This window comes from Plectropomus leopardus, chromosome 10 (assembly GCF_008729295.1).
Source record: "Plectropomus leopardus isolate mb chromosome 10, YSFRI_Pleo_2.0, whole genome shotgun sequence".
Lineage (NCBI taxonomy): Eukaryota > Metazoa > Chordata > Actinopteri > Perciformes > Serranidae > Plectropomus > Plectropomus leopardus.
In genome coordinates this window covers 26,159,743-26,180,716 of record NC_056472.1, presented here as the reverse complement: position 1 = coordinate 26,180,716, position 20,974 = coordinate 26,159,743, and the positions used below count along the sequence as shown (strand labels likewise).

At 37.5% G+C, this 20,974-nt stretch overlaps 2 protein-coding genes across 3 annotated transcripts; both read right to left on the bottom strand.

Annotated features, from left to right (window-relative positions):
- Nucleotides 1–894: 894 nt before the first annotated feature.
- On the bottom strand, nt 895–11,104 carry cdc16 (cell division cycle 16 homolog (S. cerevisiae)). Of its 2 annotated transcripts, none has more exons than XM_042494557.1 (18): nt 10,905–11,104; nt 10,685–10,739; nt 10,310–10,407; nt 9,671–9,709; nt 9,397–9,537; nt 8,562–8,721; nt 8,329–8,423; nt 7,781–7,914; nt 6,221–6,300; nt 6,064–6,113; nt 5,901–5,974; nt 5,676–5,801; nt 5,443–5,595; nt 4,495–4,558; nt 4,336–4,397; nt 3,241–3,376; nt 2,663–2,753; nt 895–1,746 (listed from the first exon to the last, which is right to left on the bottom strand). In XM_042494557.1, exons 1-18 carry the CDS (start codon nt 10,950–10,952, stop codon nt 1,472–1,474), a joined length of 1,881 nt encoding a protein of 626 aa, XP_042350491.1. In that variant the 5' UTR covers nt 10,953–11,104; the 3' UTR covers nt 895–1,471. The 2 variants fall into 2 exon arrangements, with proteins under 2 accessions (XP_042350491.1, XP_042350492.1); XM_042494558.1 differs by having other exon boundaries at nt 895–1,725.
- A 2,377-nt stretch (nt 11,105–13,481) lies between these two features.
- On the bottom strand, nt 13,482–15,008 carry cfap97d2 (CFAP97 domain containing 2). The gene is made up of 4 exons (XM_042494784.1): nt 14,965–15,008; nt 14,717–14,819; nt 13,757–13,837; nt 13,482–13,634 (listed from the first exon to the last, which is right to left on the bottom strand). The coding sequence occupies exons 1-4, from the start codon at nt 15,006–15,008 to the stop codon at nt 13,482–13,484; spliced, it is 381 nt and encodes a 126-aa protein (XP_042350718.1).
- Between the last annotated feature and the right edge of the window lie 5,966 nt (nt 15,009–20,974).

Here is a 20,974-nt window from a genome sequence, read left to right as displayed (position 1 = left end):
GATTTTTATAATGACAAATGACAGTCTCAGTAACAGTACCTCACCTTTTGTGTCAGCTTTTCTCAGTTATGCTGTTTAAATGATGGCAGATAATACCAAAATGACTTTTCCCCTATTCTTGCATAAAATATATAACTTGAAGCACTTCTATTGACCTATGTCTATTTTCAAAAACTGTCAAGGACTTGATTTCTCCCCTAAAATTCAAGAGCTTTTAAGGACCCATTAGAACCCTGTTAATGATTAACTCTACTCCTTTAATCATCAATTAAATCATTTAGTGGTTAACATGTGGGAAACTAAATAGGCAAGATGTCATGCTGGTTTTAAATTAAAACGAAACTCATCCATTGAGACACCAGAGTATAACCTACAATATCTCAACAGAGACTGTGTCAATATTACAACAGTAGGTAGAAAATTAAGGATAATATTAAAAATGTCCCGGCCTTTTTACCATAAAAACATGGTCAGTATTGGTTTCACAAATAAACCACTTTCATTAAAAGAAGTGTTTCACTGCTCTAAAGACGGTCTTTTCAGAAAACCGGGCTGTCTGTGCAGTAAAAAGATGCAAATATTTTTGAAAAGGGCTGTGGCATTCGCTTTTGCTCAAGAGGTAGAAAATCTATGTTTCTGAAGACATTTCGGGAGAGAAATAGGCAGAATCTTGGTCTGATTTTGAGAGAAAGAGGAGGCGGAGTCTCTGTCTTGATCTGCTTCTTTTTGTCTGTGTGTCTGTGGTTGCGGGCATATGAAATGCGGATGTACATTCTGTAGTTCGAACAGCCGCCCGAGAGCCGGTGAAAATCAGCTTGGTGACGATATTAGCAGAGAGGTCAGAGTTAGAAATCATTGAAGAATGGCTTTAACACAAAACACAGCTATAGTAAAATAATTTAAGATAAATGCATGGTTTATTGTAGGAATTGCTAATAACTTCTTTTCACCAAAAACTGTAATTAGCTGGCTCTTTATTCACTTTGTAAATCCACAGGTTAAGCAACACGGAGGGTCCTGCCATAGGCAGTAATAAGTGAATTTAGTCTTTTCGATGTGAAGTGAGGTGTGCGGCTGTGTTTGCTCCGTTCAATCAAGCGTCAGAGGGCCACATGTTCCCAGTGTCTTCAGGCTTAACCCGAGATCCGATGCTAAACCTAGTACTCAACCCCGTACAAAGGCACGTGTTAATTCCCCTTTTAAAGTGCATTCTTGCAAAATTAATATGATGCACAGCAGGTGCTGTGTATAAATTCACACACACTTTTACTCATAATGTTCACAACAGCACGTTCTATGTTTAGTCACTTACAGAAACAACCATATCTGACGCACAAGAGGGGGAATCCACAGGAAACCTTTGGTGGAGGACTGGTGCTGAAGTTTTGGTTTGATAGTCGTCCTCGGGCTTGGATATGTGAACCTTTGACAACCTGCTGCTACGACAGTTCCACCTCCTGACAGGGTGAGATCACGTGCTGGTGTCCGACAAGGTGTCTAACATCACGTCACTCTCGTACATATCGCACTCGAGGGTTAAAGAGAGCCGCAGAGGCGTCTCCAGCATCATCTTGTCCTGATTTGACAGCGGCGTTTCCAAGGATGTGATGCTGGTGTCCTCGAGTCTCGGGGTGGCCAGAAGTTCACTGGGCTCTGATGTGTTCAGCATCTTCATCAGCGCCGGGGTGTTCAAGCTGCCTCGCACCTTGTCGTTGATGTCTGTGCCTATGAGGAAACAAACGACAACTGATCACTGAACAAGTATGTATCAGCTGGTGTCTCAGAACAGATATCAACAACAAATTGACATTTTGGGCAACACCACATGTACATTTCTACAGTCAAACATTTTAAGCATAAAAAAAAGAGTCATGTTCAGCCCCCACCCCCACTTCCAATTCTAAAATTAACAACCCCAGTGTGAGAGTAAATCAGAAAAAAAAAAAAAACAGTCTTGGGGCGCTTTCACACCAGGATAGTCCAGGGGTTCGAAAAATTTCACACCTTCATTTGGTTTGGTTCACTTTCACACTGCACTACTGAAGGCGGACCAAACTGCCTGGACAAAGTCACGCAGTTACAACAGCTGTTCGTTTGGGGCGGGGGCGGTATTGCCCGAAACGAAGAAGAAAAAAAGCATGAGGAAGAAGAAACTCCGGCCCATTGATCGGCCGAGATGGAAAATGAAAATCCATCCTCTTCTGCCGGCTTGTTCACCACAAAAACAATAGAGCAACACCAAATTTATGCAGTCTTGGGGTTTTTGTTTTTACTTTGATGTTCAAACCTAATTGTTTTCTACCCAAAATGCACTGCGCTCTACGTCACTTCCTCTCTTTGGTTTCGCTGGATAGTCCGTTTGCATTTCCCACCAGGGTTCACTTGCAAGCGAACCTAGACCCACGTTTTCAGGCGAACCAGAGTTCACTTGTTTGGTACCAGAGTTTGGATTAGCTTTCACACCTGCCCAGCTGAAGCAGGCTATCCGAGGAAACCAACTCTGGTCCGTTTAAAGCGGGACAAACAGCTCTGGTGTGAAAGCGCACTTAGATACACTATTACAGCTGAATTCTGAGTTTGAGATGTTTCACCTCAGCCTTGTAAAATCATTTTTAAAAGACATAAACAACAATTCTGAAACTGTAGTACAGCTGCATCCCACCTATGTAGGCATCTGTGTCACCGATGTACATCTCAATACAGTGGCCGAGCATCGTCACAGAGAAAGTGTCGTCCCTTTTCAGTCCAAGTGCCTGCACAGGAAGAAACCAATGTTGAGCATTTTTCACAAATCATCTAATAACAATGAAAAATCAATCTACCAATCACAAGTCATGCTTTCTTTTTACCCTTTGTGAATTTGTTTTTACTACTGAAACAAAAAACAAAGTTCCACGCCACCAAAAATCTATACAATTCAACATCTTTTTCATTTTGTCTTTATTTTGATTTCCGCTTTTCACAGCGGGTGCACTTGTAAGAAGCATTTATTTTGTCTTAAAATAGATCCCAGGTTTGTTTTTCTAAAATAAAATAAAGACAGCTATCTTTTCAACAAATTGACCTCCAATGAGACTGTTTTTCTTTAAAGTTCTAATTTCAAAGGTAACTCCTTTTCTTTCTCGCACTCTGAAAAGGAGGCGATCAACTCTCCTTTGTATCGGTAGTTCTCGCCAAATATTCACTACTCACGCTTTTTACAGAAGAAGCAAAAAACAGACTGAAGAAAAGGCACAATACCGTATGAAAGTAGTCGATAGCACTCTCAAAGTCGCCCATGAGGCTGTGCACGTATCCTATGGCAGCGTAGGTGGAGGCGTGCTGTGGGATCAGCACCAGAGCCTGACGGTGGTACTCCAGAGCCTGGTCGTACTTTCTACGGAAACAAATATACAACGCAAGTCCATATTAATGGATTTAACAAAATTTCACAAGCAGATTCATGCAGAAATGTGACGATATACATTTTTTCTAACAGAACATTAAAGGGCACTAAAAGACTTAGTAATTATAAACACTTAATATTAGAAAATGACTATGTTTAGTCATGAAATGACAACAAAAACAGCTGATATATCTAAAAAAACAAAGTCTACAGTCATTGATTCACACCAGATTTGTCAGTTAACAAATAATGGCTAAATCTAAATTAGTATTATTAGTTATAGTCCTTCTGAAAATGTGTGAACCTTTGCACAGGAATAATTATTAAGTGACTGAAGACTGTTTTGATGCTGTTATGATCTAAGGTCAGCAAAACCAAGATCATTTTCACAAAGTATGCTACAAGTTTTTCCATTTGCACACATGTGCGACTGTGATTTCATCTGTTTACATCATAGCGTTGATGTATTGATGATGCACCAAAGACCTTTGCGAGGCAATCACTCTGTAAGGACGAAACCCTCTTTCTGCATGAAAACTATCCAAACCTTTCAAAACAACCACTTGTACACACATTCTGCGAGCCCCTTATATCTATCGAGTGGTGGCTATGCATAATTCATTAAAGGGTCTTTTCATAAATTCTCAATGAGGGCCCTACCTATGCTGAGTGAATGCAACACAAGAGGAGCCCATCTTTGAAAATAGCTCATAGGAGGAAAGTGAAAGAAAATAAGATAAGGAGGGGAATGAACAAATTAGAGAAGACAACACTCTTGTTTATTCATCCACTCGGGATAAATTAAGCCTCCCATATTACAGCTATATGAACTAGCTCAAAGAAATCCATGATGCCATTTATAGAAAAGCTGCAAGAGCAACCCACTCTCCTATGGGGGCCAATTCAAGACCATTCAAACTGAAAGCTGCTCAAACTGGCTCCATACTTACTTCAATTTCCGACACACGTGGCCCAAGTTGTTTAATAAAGGCTCCCATTTGTCCACAGTGACCTTCAATTTAAAGAAAATGACAAAAAGCAGACATTAATTAATTACAGAGACTTGGTCACATTTTCAAGACATTTCAGTTCAACAAACTATCAGATACCTCATTCCCGATGGCTTTGATCTTCTCCATCGCGTCAAGAAACAACCTCTCTGCTGTCTTCCAGCTGAAACAGTAGAAGTGAAAAACATCCTTACAGCACATCTGAATTCTTAGTAAAATAAACCAGATACAACTGTGATTGCAATCTGTGTATCCTGTGTTTGTGTAGCAACTGTTTCAACTCATCTTTTAATCAGATGCTCTCCTAGCTTCAACCCTTGAAACCTGAACATATTGGCTTGATTTCTTTCAAAAAGGAAGGAAATGAGAACCTCAAAAAATTAGTCAAAAATGAGCAAATGAGCCATAAAAACAATTACATTAAGTATCTTTAGTAACTTAATTACCCCCCCAAAAAAAGAAAATTACTTGAAAAAAATGCAAATGACTTAATTTACTTCAGTACATTTTCTTGTCACCTTTTTGCTGCCACCAAAATATAATATAGGTGAATATAATTTTTTTTTTTTTAATCCACATATGTCATCACCCTCATAAATCAAACTAAAAGTATGAGCATGGCTAGATACAATAGCAGTTATAAAAGAAAATATGTCCTTTTGTAATCTGAACCTATGAGGGGTAGTTTAAATCCTCCTCATTAGATGGTAATGCCATGTAAACTGCAGTAATTTTATGTAAATTTTTCAGGCAGTCATGTGACTTTTAGCCAAAAAAACTAATGCAACAGCTCCTGACTTTGTGAAGCAAGTTATTGGTCGTTCTGTGATTATATTTCAGCTGCTGACAGTCACTTATATGGCTGGTACATGGACAAAATAAACAGTTCATTTTTTACTTCTGACTCCAGAGTCCATTAAAACCAGCTTTTACAAACACCACCGGTGTGTGCCAACTTCAGTTTGTGCTGCCAATAACATTTATACTACCTTTGTCAAACTACAGGCCCGAGTTTAAATTGTGTGAGTTTGTGGCTGCATGACTCACTCTCCGTTTTGGAAGGCAACCACCGCCACCTCGTGTATGACAAATGGGTCTTCTGGAGCGATACTGAGAGCCTGGCTGAAGAAACGTTCTGCCAGCTTGGAGTTGTTGGTCAGACCGTACTCCAGGCCGATGTAAAGCATGGGTAAATGACACCTGCAGGAGACATCAAGTGTCATCACAAATAGAAAAACTGTCAGTGTAGGCTGACAGGACAGATATGATGGATCACCTACCCTTTCATCAGCTGGGCTGCAGTGAAGTACGCAGCCATGGCTTGGTCATGCTCACTCTCCACTGCAAATGAATGGCCGTAGGCAATCCATGCAGGACCGTATGTCCTTTCCAGAGTGGTGGCTTTGCTGCAGGAGACATATGATACACAATAATAAATAAATATAAACTACCTTCAATGTGACATCAAGCAGGATATGCTTCTTTTTGAGTGTGCAAATACATACCTGAGGTATCTCCGAGCATGCTCGTTTTTATGGCCGACCATGAGATAGTAGCACCCGACGGCAAACCAGGAAACCTGCAAAAAACGTTTTCATGTGGTTATGGTGCACTGGAAATGATGCAAACAGGGAAATAAATGGAAGATGATAAAGCTGCAGCACTTACCGGGTTGTTTGGATACAAGTCTACTAGTTTGTGCGAGAGGTAAAATAACTCTGCAGGGGAAAAAAAGACAATAAATGTTTACTGAACAACATTAACTTATCAACCATTGTAAGGCCACTAAATCAAACTAAAAATAATTCGTTTACATGTATGTTACCATTTGCTTTTCCAAGCTCTACCAGAGTTCCTATGTGGACTGGTAAACAGTTGGCATGGAAAGGATCTTTCACCATCACCCTGAAACACAAAAACAGAGCTTCAGTATGTGGTTATGCATTTTTTTAAACAGGAAGTCTACTGCAGTAACTTGTTCATGTTTTCATAAAGCTTCATTATTTCCCAGGCAGTCATAAGTCAAACATCTAAATGAACTATAATTTATCAATCAAAAAAACCCCACACATATTCGACAGTACTAGAGGAAAAAGTGCAAAAACATCGGCAACAATTTGTCGCTTTGCATAGAGTCATTCATATACTAATGCTGTTTTAGTTATTCAGTTACAGTAGGCTAATCAAGAAGTCCACTTATAGTGTTAGTTTTTTTTTAAATTAACGATGACAACTTATGAAAAAACAATTTATAACTGTTATTTTTTTTGTTTAATTTTTAAACTTTACTCCCATGATACTGGCTGAATGGTAACATGTTTGCTTTGGGCTGACTACCTGAAGCTGGTGGTGCTTGTACGTTAAAACCATGACAGGAAAAAGAAAGTAATTTCCTCTCAATGAAAAAAGCAGTTTCCTTAAAGATTATGGCTGCTTGTGATGGAGACAGAAAAAGAAAGCACATGTGGTTGAGGCTGGACTCATCAGGTGGACTGATAATGCCGGTGGTCACTGATGGATCCGTAGCCTAATGAAACAGCTTCACTGTATTTAAAAACAGTCGATTAAGATTCACTAAATAGTAAAGCTGTTTGTTTCATCACTTCATATGACCATAACAAACACAGAAATGTCAAAACATTGGTTAGAATAATAATTCACTTATAGTGATTAATTTGACCTGGACAGATGTGATCACTAGATGAGGTTTATATTGTACAAATGATGTGGATTTGGGTTTGGGTTTGTATTGCAACAGTGGCTGGTTCCAGGTGAAACAAGGAAGTATGCATACAAAGGTGACAAAGAATGAAATTATTTATTATAACCGAAATATAAAATTCTAACTTCCCAATCACTGCTATTTAAAAACCTGAGCTGATGCAGTGAGTGTTATTGTGTCCGGGGGGCATTTTAATATATTACAGCTCCACAGATGTGCACTGAGATAAATTGAGAATTATCCTTGTTGTGTGATTTTTACAGTGTATGATGTTGGTTGGTATGATGGATTTAGGCATCATAGGGTGTGGTTACATCTACATAAAGAACCTTTTTTTCCCAGTTGTAATCATATTCAGGATATGGTATTTACATGAGTACAGCGAAATCAGGCTATTCACTTTCTGCGTACACACCCCCTTTTTTTTCTAAGTGGTAATGGTAAGCTTACATTTAGGATTTTCATAAATGAAATATGGTGTTTATATACTCAAACACAGAAACTGGATACTCCAAAACCTGATCATAAAAGCGATATTCACGTACATGAAAATGCACTCAAATGTCCTAAAACAGCTCTTCGCAAAACTCTACATAATTTGCAGAGGAATTCAACGCACAAAAACCAACAAAAAAACGTTTAAGTAAACCTAAAGACACCTACATTGATGTGAGTTTGTAGCACATCTTGAAATCACAGTTGTAATAATGCCTCTCAGCGAGAGACACCACTACATCCAAGTTGTCCTGAAGACCGTTGACCATCTCTGGCACCACCAGATCACTGGGCTTGTTATACTGCAGTGGGAAGGAGAAGAGAGTGTGTGTGTTTGTGCACATGTGCAAAAGAAGAGTGCAGGGTATAAATGTGAGAAGGTGGGAGAGGAAATAAAGCAAGGTCATGAAAAAGGCAGAGAGAGGTAACAGGACAAAAGAGGCCAGAATATTCATAATGGGCATTTGCATTTCAATGAATATTAACTGTATACAAATGAACCCTGAAGCATGGCAACACTGGAGAGCTTCATTTGGTTGTTAGCTCTCTATGAACTCATATTAAAGGATAAAGGCAGGACTTTTGTATTTGAGATCTTGATCTGGTTTTGTCTTACGCTTAATGGACAATAAGAAATACACAAACTATCAGAAGCCCCATCCTTTAATTAATCAATGAACACAAGCAAAACAAATTATTTTCAAATCCCCCCCTACCTTCTTTAACTTGTTCTCAAATAGGAAATGTAAAAGCTCCTCCTCTTCCTCGGTGCATTGTTGACTCAGAGGAAGTGAGTCAAGGAAGTCTTTCTCTGTTGAAAAATCACAGAAACATTTTGTACTACTATTATACTACTATTTAACAAGTCAGTGAAATTATCATAAATGGCACATATCTGTAGATAAAATTTTATAGGTGAGTGCACATCTTCGCCACAGATCAGCCTCACCTTCCTGCGCAGTCAACATGTGGTGGGACGTTAAAAGGTCAAAGGCTTCAAAGCAGTACACATCCAGTTTCAAGGCCTCTTTGTAGCTGGAGGTGGCCAGTGGTCTGTTGTCCATGGCATCATAGATCTTACCCCGCAGGAGGCAGATGGAGCTGTTGATCTGAAATATTTCAGAGAGAAAAGAAGGAGAAGAGAAAGAGGGCAGAGGTCAAAGTCTCACGTAAATGTTCAAAAATACTTCTCATAACTTTATGTATAGTTAGAGCTCCATCCACGGCATTAACAAGACTGGACCAGCAATGTGAAATAGTCATTGGACTGCATTTTTATAGCACTTTCCTAGTCTTCCCACCACTCAAAGTGCTTTACAACAAACGCCAGAATTCATCACCACACAAACATTCACCACTGTGCCAATAAATACTGATGAGCAAAATTATCAAACTGTGTAGACAGTTTTTTAACAAAATAGAAAAAAGCATTGCTAATGTTAGTTTCATGCAAATGTATATCACTTTTACCAAACTGTAGTTGGTGGTGAATGTTATTTGTAGGAAGTAGAATTGCATATGGCTAAAAAAAAAAAAAAAAAAAATCAAGACTCTAAAAGAAAAAAATACTGGCACAAATCAGCTACATATTTGCAGCATCCACAAAAGTAAAAATGACTATTTAAAAAAAAAGTGTTGAGATGAAGACAATACAGCTGAGTAATTAGATTAGATCGTGCAACATTGATAAGCAAGCCAGTCCAAAATCTATAATCTAATTATAGCTCAAAAATCATGCACTGTGTTTGGTATTTTCCAATCTTTCAGTGGCAGTTTAGACTCACAGAGGCAGGGGACATGTCCCAATCCTTGGTTAACTCTGGTGTCCCACTGTCCTCTTTCACACTCCTGTCCAGCAGCTTCTTACTTGCTGGTTCCTCTGAGTCCAGGATATCCAAGGCCTGCTGGAACTCTTTGGCAGCATACTAGAAAAAAAACCAAAACAAAACAGAAAGACATTAATCTAAATCAAGGGCAATATCTGACAGGTTTCTCTAGATTATATTTTGTGATTTATAAACATGGATGCGATACAGCATGTGTTTTCCAGTTACTTACATGGCACCTAGCAGCAAGATACTGACAAGCTCCGTACAGCTGTGTGCGAGAAGACAAGTGAGATTATGCTACGGCTATTATGATCAGTTTGGTTTCGAAAAACACACACTCACACGCAACTCATTTGCACATTGCTTTCTGTCATGAACCTTGTCATTCTATTCAGAATCAGAAATACTTCATTGATCCCCAGGGAGAAATTGTGGTTCACTGCAGTTGCTCTGATGCCAGCGTAAAGAATTATAGAAAGTACAAATAAGTACCAGCACATGTATATAAAAACAGAAATGCAGTTATGGTAAACAATGGGCAACATTTGTAAAAAAAAAAAAAAAAAAAAAATATGTATAATAATATGCTGAGTATGTAAATATGTAAAAATATAAATTTAAGAACTACAGTAAAGGACAATTAGCACTAGTGTGCCTACATTTGAAATATAATATGGATCATGTGCTGAGTGTGTAAAATATAAATTGTGCCTTATGCTACAATACAATGTATAAAACTACCATGTAAGATATAAAAATATAAATATGTGTGCAATGCTACAATGAACAGCAGAGATATACACAATTTAGAGTAACAATAAGAACATATACAAATGCGTAACATGTGAACTAAACCTGTATTTATTACCTTGTCAAGTTTTCGTGATCGGAGGGCATGGGAGGCTCTGTGGTACTGTGAGGTCAAATAAAGGCACTGAGCTAGCCAGTAGATATCCTGTGGATCCTCTGCATGTCAAACAAAGAGTTAAAGTCGTCAGTTTCTGATGTTAGAGTCCTCTGATGAACAACAACATCGCGACTGTTGGCAGACTTCTCTGTCATCTGCCATTACCACTTGGAAAAAAAGTTTCTTTTCAGCTGTGACCGTGTGTAACAATGACAACAAACACGAGCGATCACCACATAGAGCACCAGTCTGAATAAAATTATCCTTCTAACTTTACGTGAAAGATTTAAGCTCGCTAACGTGCTGGCTAACGTGAACAGCTCTAACGGCACTCACCGTGAGAAAGAGACGCTATCTTGTCGGCCCAAAACAGAGCACTTTGATACTGTTGCTGAAAACAAAAAACAAAGACAGAACAAGACTCACTCAAATGTGTATTTACTGTTATGGGTGGCTGGGTGATAGCTTTACGTTAGCTACGAAGGTTTGTTACCATTAACGCTCCACAAGCTAGCATTTACGCTAGCTGGAAACTCAAAGAAACCGTAATTCTTACCTGGTCGATGTACTGCCGCACTCGTTTTCTCAGTCTGTCTAGATTCATTTTGATTTGTTTTTGTTAATATTTTCAGTTTGACTATCAGAAGCGTGTCATTATTGGAGACGGAGAAAAGCTGAGTGTCAAACTATGCACAGAACAGCGGGCGCTAGCTCGCTAGCTGCACGAAAATCAAATCCGCGGCTTCTTTCTGCAACGAGCGTTCTGCAAAACTGTCCCGGCAGGAAACTAACAAGATAGACAGTTCCGCGTCAACTTTTTTCACTTTCGGAGTATGTCCTAATGTGGAATAAATTTATAAATATAAAAATATAAAAATATAAAAATATACATTTATTTAATTGATTGTTTTGATTCATAGAAACAAATCGTAAATAATTATTTTTGCTAATATATTGAGTGTTGAGGGTCAGTACTTTATTTATTGGAGCTGGAGGTGAGGTGGAAGGGTGTCACCTTTCTTTCTTTCTTTTTTTTTTTTTTTTTTTTTTTTTTAAATATTATGACAACCTCCAGAGCTACCACTACTTTATTTTGTTTTTACGTCTGTGTACCATTTTTTTCTTAGCTCTCGTAACAGTGTTTTAATTATTGTAACTGTTTTATTTCTTCGTTTTATATTCATGCAATTTGTGAAGCACTTTGTAACCTTGTTTATTTAATTCATTTGTTTTTATCAAAGAAACATATTGAAAATCATTCTAACTGTGAATATTATCTCAAGTGTTGAGTGTAACTAAGGGACAATACTTTATTTATCAGAGCAGGGGGGTTGCTGGGGTATGACTTCTTCTTCTTTAAATGTATTTTTATTGTTGTAAACATCATTAACCTCCACACAAGCCACAACTTTATTTTGTTCTTGCCTCTGTGTAAAGAAAACGATCCTTTTAAACCCACTTACAGGTTTTGGGGTTTTGAGGGTATTTAAATACAAAATAAAATTAATCAAAGCTGCATGTCCCTCCCCTTAGCCAAATAAAAAAACATAACTCCCTCCCCATTGCCTAAATTCTTTTCTGAAGTGCCTTTCCTGTTTTGCACCATGCTATCCTCTTTCATAAAAAATGAACACTCCATAAACTACAAAAAAAGAAAAAGAAATTGCAATAAGTTACAATAACAGAAAAAAAGGCAATTAAATTATAGTTAATAATCAAAATACTGGTGATTACAAAGGGATTAGATGTGAATATACACTTTTTAGTAAAAATGTGTAGTTCCACTTTATTTGAACAGTCCTTATTAGTTGAGACTCAACTACTCAACTGTATCACTTTTTTCTGTGGATGTTAAAGCATTTATCCATAAAGTACAAGTAACAATTCATGACCATACATAGGCTGCATGTTCTCAAGATAATTTAGTGTAACTTTAACTGACCTACAGCTTGCAGGAATGTATTCTTTTGGCATAGCCTATTTCTGAACATTTTGCAGCTTTATTGCCCAGTTTAAAACATCTGTTAGAAAAGTAACCAAAGGCAATTTATTACATTACTTTGGAGTACTTAAAATAGATGCATTATTTATTACATTTTTAACAGGGTACCTAGTAATCTGCAACAAGTTATATCTCAAAAGTGACGTTCCCAACACTGTAATCTACCAAAGTAATGTGCTACACAGCCTATACAGTAATACTACTGCTCTGTTTAGGACTAATCTAATACCAATTATCATGTAAGTCCCATACAATATATACTTCCACTTATTTTTGAGCTAAGACTGTCTTTTTAAAAACTAACACAGTCTCTTCAGTCTCATTTTATCCCTCTGCAGGACTTTCAGCCTCCTGCTCCAGTGCTCTAGGTGTGTGAGGATGAGTGTTGGACATTTCAGATCCATCAGGAGAGGAAAATGTTTCAGCAGTATGAGGTTTGTCTATTGTAAGTTCAGTGGTGTCGGAAGAGCCAGGATTTTCCGGTGAATCTGGTGAGATGGATTTCTGAGGTGCATTTTGTTCAGGGTACGTCGGTGCATCCTGCTGTAGCTTGGTCACGGTACCTTGTTTCTTGCTGATTTCTTGCCTCCTTTCATTTTCTTCAGACTCCACTTTCCAATTGACCTTGTTGCTTGCAGGGCTGACGTTTTGTTCTTTATTACAATCACTGCGCTTCTTGGTGGGTTTTTCTTGTCCCTGGTATTTGCACATAAAACATCTTTGTTATGCTATTCACTAAAGATCCTGCAATACAGTTTAGGAGGTCATTATGAGTGAAGAAGCGACAGATTGTGCTGAATAAATGATTGTTAGGTGTTCTAAAAAAAGAAAACATTTTAACCTTTTGCCGATTCGCCCTTCCTCTTGGGTAACGTGCAATGCTGTCCATCACCTTGAGAGTTTTGTGCCAGTCCTCATGCCAGCTCCTCACATCATAGTGAGACCTGCACTGGCTCAGACGGAGCAGGATCATTTGATTCTCCTTGGTAATGCGGAGCAGCTCCAGCTGTCGCTTCTCCTTGCCAAGGCTACAACAAAGAGTAAACACAGGCTTTACACCTGGGTTTTCAGTTTCAAGGGCCACCGTATTCCTTGGCAATACAACCAGTTGGCTGATTTAAATATGTACATTTACACTGACAGTTCTGCCAAAACCTCAACTGACCTTTTCCTGTCGTAATAATTCCTGTTGTCGACTCCTCCTGTTGTTCTCATGATGTGTGAGATTTTCTCCATAAGCATGTTGTTTTCCCTCTGAATCTTCATCGTCCATTCCTCTTCAAGCTTACGAAATTGAAACACAGTATTCAGGTTCGATAATACAATTTTCTATTTTGAGATGAAGTTTAAAAAAAATCATTCAGTGGGCTTTTTATTTCTAATAGTTTGAGCCTAAGAGATAAAACCTTTTGGGTCTTCAGCTTGAGAGCCAGGTGACTGTAGGTCTTTGGTGGAGTTGTGTTTATTGTTGGTTTTGCTGACTTCACCTAGGAATAAAAAAAAGAAACACATAGGTTTCTGTAAATTGCTAAATAATTCCAACACACACTAACCGGAAATATAGGTTAAAGGTCCAGTGTGTGGAAGATTCGGGGGGATTTAGTGGCATCTAGTGGTGAGGATTGCAGATTACAACAAGCTGAAACTGCTCCAGGTTAGATTTCCTTTAGTGTTCATTGTTCAGGAGGTTTTTACAGGGAGCCAAATTATCTGCAGAGGTCCCTTCGTTTTCAAAACCAGGTGATTTAAAACAGTATAAACACTAGATAAAACACTTTCACATAACATAGCAGGGGTTTTTTTTAAGCTGTTTGGCATGTTGCAGATGAGACGCTAACCTCGAAAACTTGTGTGTTCACCTTCTTTCTGATTCAGATACTCAGGAGGTTTAAATGTGAGTCGAATTATCCGCAGAGTTCTCTTCCTCTCCAAAACAAACAGACCAGCTGATTTAAACCAATAAAAACAATGACAATTTCACATTACGGATCAGTGTTTTTCAGACAGGGGCTGCAGTTGGTGGCTGAAGCAACAAAGCGAATGGCCCCGTCTCAGCTAATGTTTGGTTTGTCCGTTCTGGGCAACTGTACAAACATGGTGGTGCAACATGGCAATCTCTATGGACGAGGACCCACTCCCTACTTAAATATAAACGTCTCATTCTAAAGTAACGAAAACACAAAAATACTGATTATACACTAAAGATAACATACTTCTTATATCATGTTCCATTTTTGCCTATATATCCCCCAAAATCCTACATACTGGTCCTTAAAGTTGTGACTACAATAAAAGCTCTAGGTGTTTGTGAAAACATTCAAAATACAGGATAAAACAGTAATAGCAGGTTATTAAGGTCTCCTCACCTTCCCCCTGTGTAAGTCATATGAAGCCTTGTCCCATTTCTGCTGCAGGTATTTGTTTCCGGCAGGAAGCAGGGGTTGATATGCCAGATGCGACGTCATGGTCCTGTCAAGACAAAACATTAAACAAGAAGGTGAGATACTGCAAGATATTTTAGTGACGTACCATTTTTGCATTGTGGTCCAGATTTTTTAACATGAAAGTGGACTCTTTGTTAGATAACCCAGTTCTTCAGGCCTCTCAGACTCACCTCACGGTCTGCGGCCGCCCTGATGCCTCGATATCACAACTCATTGGCCCATAAGAGTGTGTTCGTGCTCTGAAGCGTCCAGGTCGACTGGAGCTCAGACACTGCGGTCTGTTTTCTGCCAGTCATACGAGGTTGCCATGACAGCAGCTGAAGAGAGCAGAGATGAATGAATGGTTTCAAACGATGTGCGTGTTTAGCAAGTTCCACACAGAGAAACACACACAGGCATAGAGATAGGCTAATTAGCGAGGCGGGTGCCGAGAGAGTGACTGTAAAATGAGCTGCTGTGTGAAGACTCCGTTTCACACAGTTCAAAGCTGAAAACGAACTGGAATACAAGCCGAGCTCTCTAAACGTGTTCATGCTATTTTAAACTGCTCATGCCTGCGAGGAAAATAAAAAGGTGATAATTTTTGAACACTGATCAGACTCTGTGGTAGAGTCTAAGTTGAGCGGATCTGATCGTTGAATAATTAAATCAAATGCAGAATTGTTACATTTAATTGAAAAACATGATTGAATTAATGAGGTCAAGGGCATGAAGGCTCTGCTGTATTTTCCATCTTGCTGCACGCAGACAATTACAACCTTGGTAACAGTTACTAAGAAACTTAAACTAACACTACAAACAGTTTACACAAAAGACACCCACAGAAAATGTGCTGGCAGCCACACTTAAGAGTTCCTACAGCTTAAGGAAAGTTTATTTAAAATGCCACTTGGAATGAAATTTCAGAACAAATTTACAATAACCAAAATAAAAGAAAAAGAAATCCTGAACTAGCATTTATTTTTTTTCTCCCAAATACAGGTCTATTTAAAACAACAACAGCAATAATAAAAGATGTAACCAAATATTTTGAAATTTTATAATGCAACATAAAAAAGACTCATGTCTTAAGACTTCTGACAGATTGATGTGTGAGATTTTTAAGATTAATAAATTCAAAGCCTTTTCAAAGACTTCTTAAGGACTTTTTAAAACGTCACTCAGAATTAAATTTAAGACCAATTTTACAAAAAACTCAAGAAAAAAAACAGGAACCAACATTAATTATTTAAAGTTAGGGATGATTTTGCAAATATTTAATTTAACATATAACATGACATTTATTGGGAGGAAGAATTTGGTATAGTTTTTTTTTAAAGGCCAATTTATAATAATTTTCAAACATTTTAAAGACTGACAGATTAACTTAAGACATCTTAATACCAGTGAAGGCCTTTTAAGACTTTTTAAGGATCCTCACCCTGTAGGTTGATGCCTTATCATAACCGGGAGAATCTAACCAATATAAAATGATAAAACTTCATTAAATTAAATCTAACACATACACAACATAGCACTGCATATACTATACAGTGTGTCATGTTAAATTCTGTTCACGTAAAGTACCAGATATATGTTCGGGATAGTGCAACACAACGCAGCACATCATCAAAGATTTGCTGAATGAATCCCATTGAGGCGACGTGACTTCATGAATGAACATCTATATGCAAACACTGCCCCCTCCTGACTACAGCTGGCTATGACGGTTTTCCGTGCAACCGTCCTAACTGAGATCCTAACTGTTAATAATTAAAACCCTACGCCAGAATGAACATCCAACGCACTCATGAAACTGTAATAGATCATTATGTCACACTTTCTCATGCACCATAATAAACATTGATTTTAATGCTAGAAAAATTCAGTGTGCTTTGGAAAAAATAACTTGGTATCAAAATGTGAAAGGCATTATCTGTGCAGCCAACTAGCATATTATTGCACACATATACTTTTATGAGTATATTACAGAATAATACAGCTGTGCATATAACTGTAGGAGCTGTCGTAAAGCTGCCACGGCAAAGGGTGATTCTTCATGTCTGACATCTCCCCACAGACGCCCTCACAAGTCAATTAATTGTTCCCCCAGCACGGTCACATCTCAGTGCATAGAAAGAGCCCTCATGAAAGAATTATAGGCAATAAAATGTTTCCAGTCCAGTTTGTTACTTTGTTGTATAAGAAGAGACGTGTTGATGGGACAGATGGCAAATACAACATGTGGCAACATAAGGACCCAGAGTTAGGTGGCTCTCCATCTCCCACGCTGTTTCTTTGAGGTTCCTTTTTCAATAGCATTTTAAAAAAATATAATAATCCTTGTTGATGTATGCAGTAGAGCCTCAAGTGGGGATACAAAAAAAATATTCTTTTTATTTTTTTTTATTCTTTGTATTTACCCCCTTTCAAGTCAATATTATTTATAACGGAAATACAATATCTGTCTATATGCATTACGTTTGCAGACATTTTTTGAACCTTCATCTTTATACATATACACTTTATATTGTGAAACATTGCACATTTCCTAGTTAATATTTTGCACATTCTTGCCCAAAACTGTACAGCTCCATCATTGAAAAGACCCATTGTACATATTTTTATTGTTTTTTGTTCTTTTTGCATTTTTCTTTTTCTTTTTTTTTAAGATTAAAAAAAAAAATCCCAGCACATGCTAATCCTGTAGTGGAGCTCGGCTATTGAAACTATCATGTTTTGAGAAGTATAGTCTTTACTGTGGTTTACCTAACCTGCATGCCTGTAGTTTGTAGAAACTGGTGCATCCAGAGGAAACCCACACTAGAAAAGGAAGAGCCTGCAACACAGAAAAAAAACAACTTGAACTTTCTCATGCGAACACTCATGTAGGAGCAAAGGCTGCTCTCAACTGATTTACAGCTGTGCTCATTTTTGACCCCTTTGACTAACCTTACTTTATTTAAAGGAATATTCAGTGTCTCAGAAATGTTCTTGTGTCCTTCCCTCCATTGATACTTTTCGGTAAACTTGGTGTGAGTTTGTCTGGGATGTTCTTTTATATTTTGCCAGGAAATTTACTACTGATGTTGTTGGACTTTCCATTTCATAACCAAAAAAAACCCCACTTTGTCACAACTTGATTAGGTCATCTCCAATTCCACCTCTAGAATCAACTGGTTAAATCACCAATGTCTCATTTTAAAGGGGACAAACAGTCTTGCAATCAACTATTTTGTGTTTTATATGTGGAGATTTGCTTTTACCTTATGTTTTTGATTACTGTGAAAAAATCTCAATTATATCTACTGTCACTGGATGTGGTTAAAAAAACATGCTTTAAACATACTAAGTGTACTATCTAAAAATATTATTTTGTAAGCTCTGTATGTATCATCATCCATTAAGAAGCAAGATAATGAAGTATTTAAGATAATGAAGCTTGTTTTCATGTCCTGAATGGCAGGGGATGCTATCAGTTCCAGGGAAGTCCCACTGGTGCACTGGTGGATCTTCCATTGCACCATTATGGGAATAAGTTGGTCTCTTTGGGAGGGAAAAGTACAGGAAGACCTGATACAAATATCAGCATAACAGAAACACTATGTGTGAGTGTGAGTGTGTGTGTATATGTGTGTAATGTTTTTTCAGACAAAGCTATTTTTAATCCTAAAGTGTAAATGAGCATATTTAATGGAAAAGATGCAGGTTAATGTATATACTGTAAAGTGTGACAGAGACAAGGGGAAACAAAAACTACTGCTATTGCAAGAGTAAAACACTCTAAAGGTGGTCAAATACAGCCAAAAGTAATTTTTTAAAATTATTCTCATGCTATTCCAATATCCACAATGCATTTTCTTTGTATGTATTTGTCAGTTTAAAACTAAACTCAATCATTATTCGTCTGATTTTTCTTTGATGAGGAATCCAATCCAGTAATTTAAGTAAATTTCAACTTGTTTATACATTTTTCTTTTCTATTTTGGGCTGTTTTTTCACTATGGCCATTGAAAAGAAACACCCGTCTCCCCTGTTGGCCACCCCGTCTCCGCTGATTGAAACAAATACCAGGAGTTTCCTCAGAGCTCATATTTTTTGATTCTATGCCTGTGGCTACAATCACAGTGAGATCAGCAGCAGCAGTTTGTGCATTTCCCCAAGGTCAGGATCAAGTATTTTTTCTTAATCTATGTGATGGAAAGTGACTACGGTAACAGGTCCCACGAGAAGATCCTGTTTGGAAGTGGCTGCATCACACTGGCTCAAAGCCTGCCTGTTAGGGTTACTAAACAGACACATGCAATTGACGAGGTCTCTTAGATCTTTGCAAAATCACACCAGAAATATGGAAGAATATGGTTTTAGTTGAACAATTTATCGTAAATGAACACTTAGTTGGTTCAAATGCAACACTTTATTCATACCTTTAAGATCAACAGGCTTCAGAAGTGATCTGCTGTGAAATGGCCAGGGGGCTTTCGCCAACAGACGCTCTTTCCTCAACCCTTAAAAGCTCCCCTCTCCATACTTGGTGATCATCTGTCCGATTGGTGTTGATGAAGCTTCATGAACGCCCTCTTGACCTTTTTTAAAAATAGAACAGGCATTAGAGACATCTCTGGGCACACTACTTACTTCTTTTAAAGTTTATGGAGGACCAAAAATAACAAATGTATAAGAAGATGAAGTTATAAATAAATGTAAAAAAGTGCTGAAATAAACACATACAAAAAAAATAAAATATAGAAATAAATAAATAATTAAATAAAAGGATGAATAAATTCTGCAATGAATACCTAAATAAAGAAATAAATGCAGAGATTAGGATTTACCTTATTTCCGCACATACAAAGCAAAACATGAATAAATAAATATAGCTGTACAAAAAATGTAGAAACAAAATGAATATATTTATTTGCATTATTTATTTACGTACTGTTTATTATCAACTTTTATTCATTTATGTATTTCCATATTTATTTTAACATTTATTTATCAATGTATACCTTTATTTATTTATTTATGCATTAACCTATTTCTATATTTATTTTAACATTTATCAATGTATTCATTTATTTTTTTAAATATATATTTTTTATTTCCATATTTATTCAACCCTGTATTTATTCATACTTTAAATTATTTCCACATTTTTCCTGTATTAATTAATTAATCTATTTATTGATAATAAAGTCATTTTTAGTCCTCCAGAAGAGTTGACCCTATTATGCCATTATCTTGGATGAGAGAGTGCACTTTACATAATCTTTAATCATATCAGAAAATCAAGAAAAAACACTGTCATTCCATGTTTGACATACATTCCATGTTTGACTATTATGTGGTAGTAGTTCCTACTTTTTCCCTCTTCTGCTCCTTTCTTTGCGCAGAAACCTAGACTTAACTTATACAGCTCCCCTGGTTAACAGTGACAAAACCACAACTCTAACAACATCTGAAAACCCTTCACACTTGATTTATAGAAAGTAGTTTTAAAGTCAAAACAATTTTCTGCTAATGGATGGTAGAAAGGTAACGACTCTAAGGCACTATACTTTTGGCCCCGCTGCTCCATTAATGCCACTGAGCTACAGAGGAATGGATGCCTTCACTCGGAAATAGGCTTTATCCTTCTAAAAGTGTCTCTTTTGACAACAGTTTGGCGCACACATGCTGCACTTCCTCCTGAACGCAGGAAGTTTTCCCCGTTCTAATACTCAAACCCATACAGGCCTATATCCCAGATAGATCTGTGCTATGAAAGGGTATAAATAATGGAAGATGCAGTCTTTACAAGTTAAAAAAGACCCACAGTGCTGTTACATAACAGTGGAATGAGTTATGAGGATAACAAATTAGGCCGAGTGCAGGAACATGCTGGACTAATCGACTGCAGAAGGCTAAAACAAACGTAGATTTATGCTCAAATTTGTGTTTTTTAATGTAACCTTGGTTTTGTTCACAACTATAAATGTTCTCTTGTTTCCCTTGGCAACTTCACCTCCTCTGAACATCTCAGCGTCTTAGTTACCGGCAAGGTCCCTCATCCTTGTATCTCTGTTTAAAACAAGCAATTTTTCAAAATTATCTTGTCTCTGACAAGAAAATTATTTTTTTTTGTTTTGGTAGTAAGCACATGTTGTTTTTTGTGTGTTTACTCAACCCTTGTTCTCCTCAAGATTTTCTGAATGATGCAAA

Excerpts from the sequence above, each read along its gene's own strand:
- cdc16 (XM_042494557.1), bottom strand. The coding sequence starts at position 10,952 with ATGAATCTAGACAGACTGAGAAAACGAGTGCGGCAGTACATCGACCAG. Across the intron at positions 10,408-10,684 it reads GATAGCGTCTCTTTCTCACG|AGGATCCACAGGATATCTAC; the intron begins GTGAGTGCCGTT and ends TTTGACATGCAG. Across the intron at positions 8,722-9,396 it reads GGGACATGTCCCCTGCCTCT|ATCAACAGCTCCATCTGCCT; the intron begins GTGAGTCTAAAC and ends GAAATATTTCAG.
- cfap97d2 (XM_042494784.1), bottom strand. The coding sequence starts at position 15,008 with ATGAGTTGTGATATCGAGGCATCAGGGCGGCCGCAGACCGTGAG. Across the intron at positions 14,820-14,964 it reads GGGCGGCCGCAGACCGTGAG|GACCATGACGTCGCATCTGG; the intron begins GTGAGTCTGAGA and ends TTGTCTTGACAG. Across the intron at positions 13,838-14,716 it reads ATGACTTACACAGGGGGAAG|GTGAAGTCAGCAAAACCAAC; the intron begins GTGAGGAGACCT and ends TTTTATTCCTAG.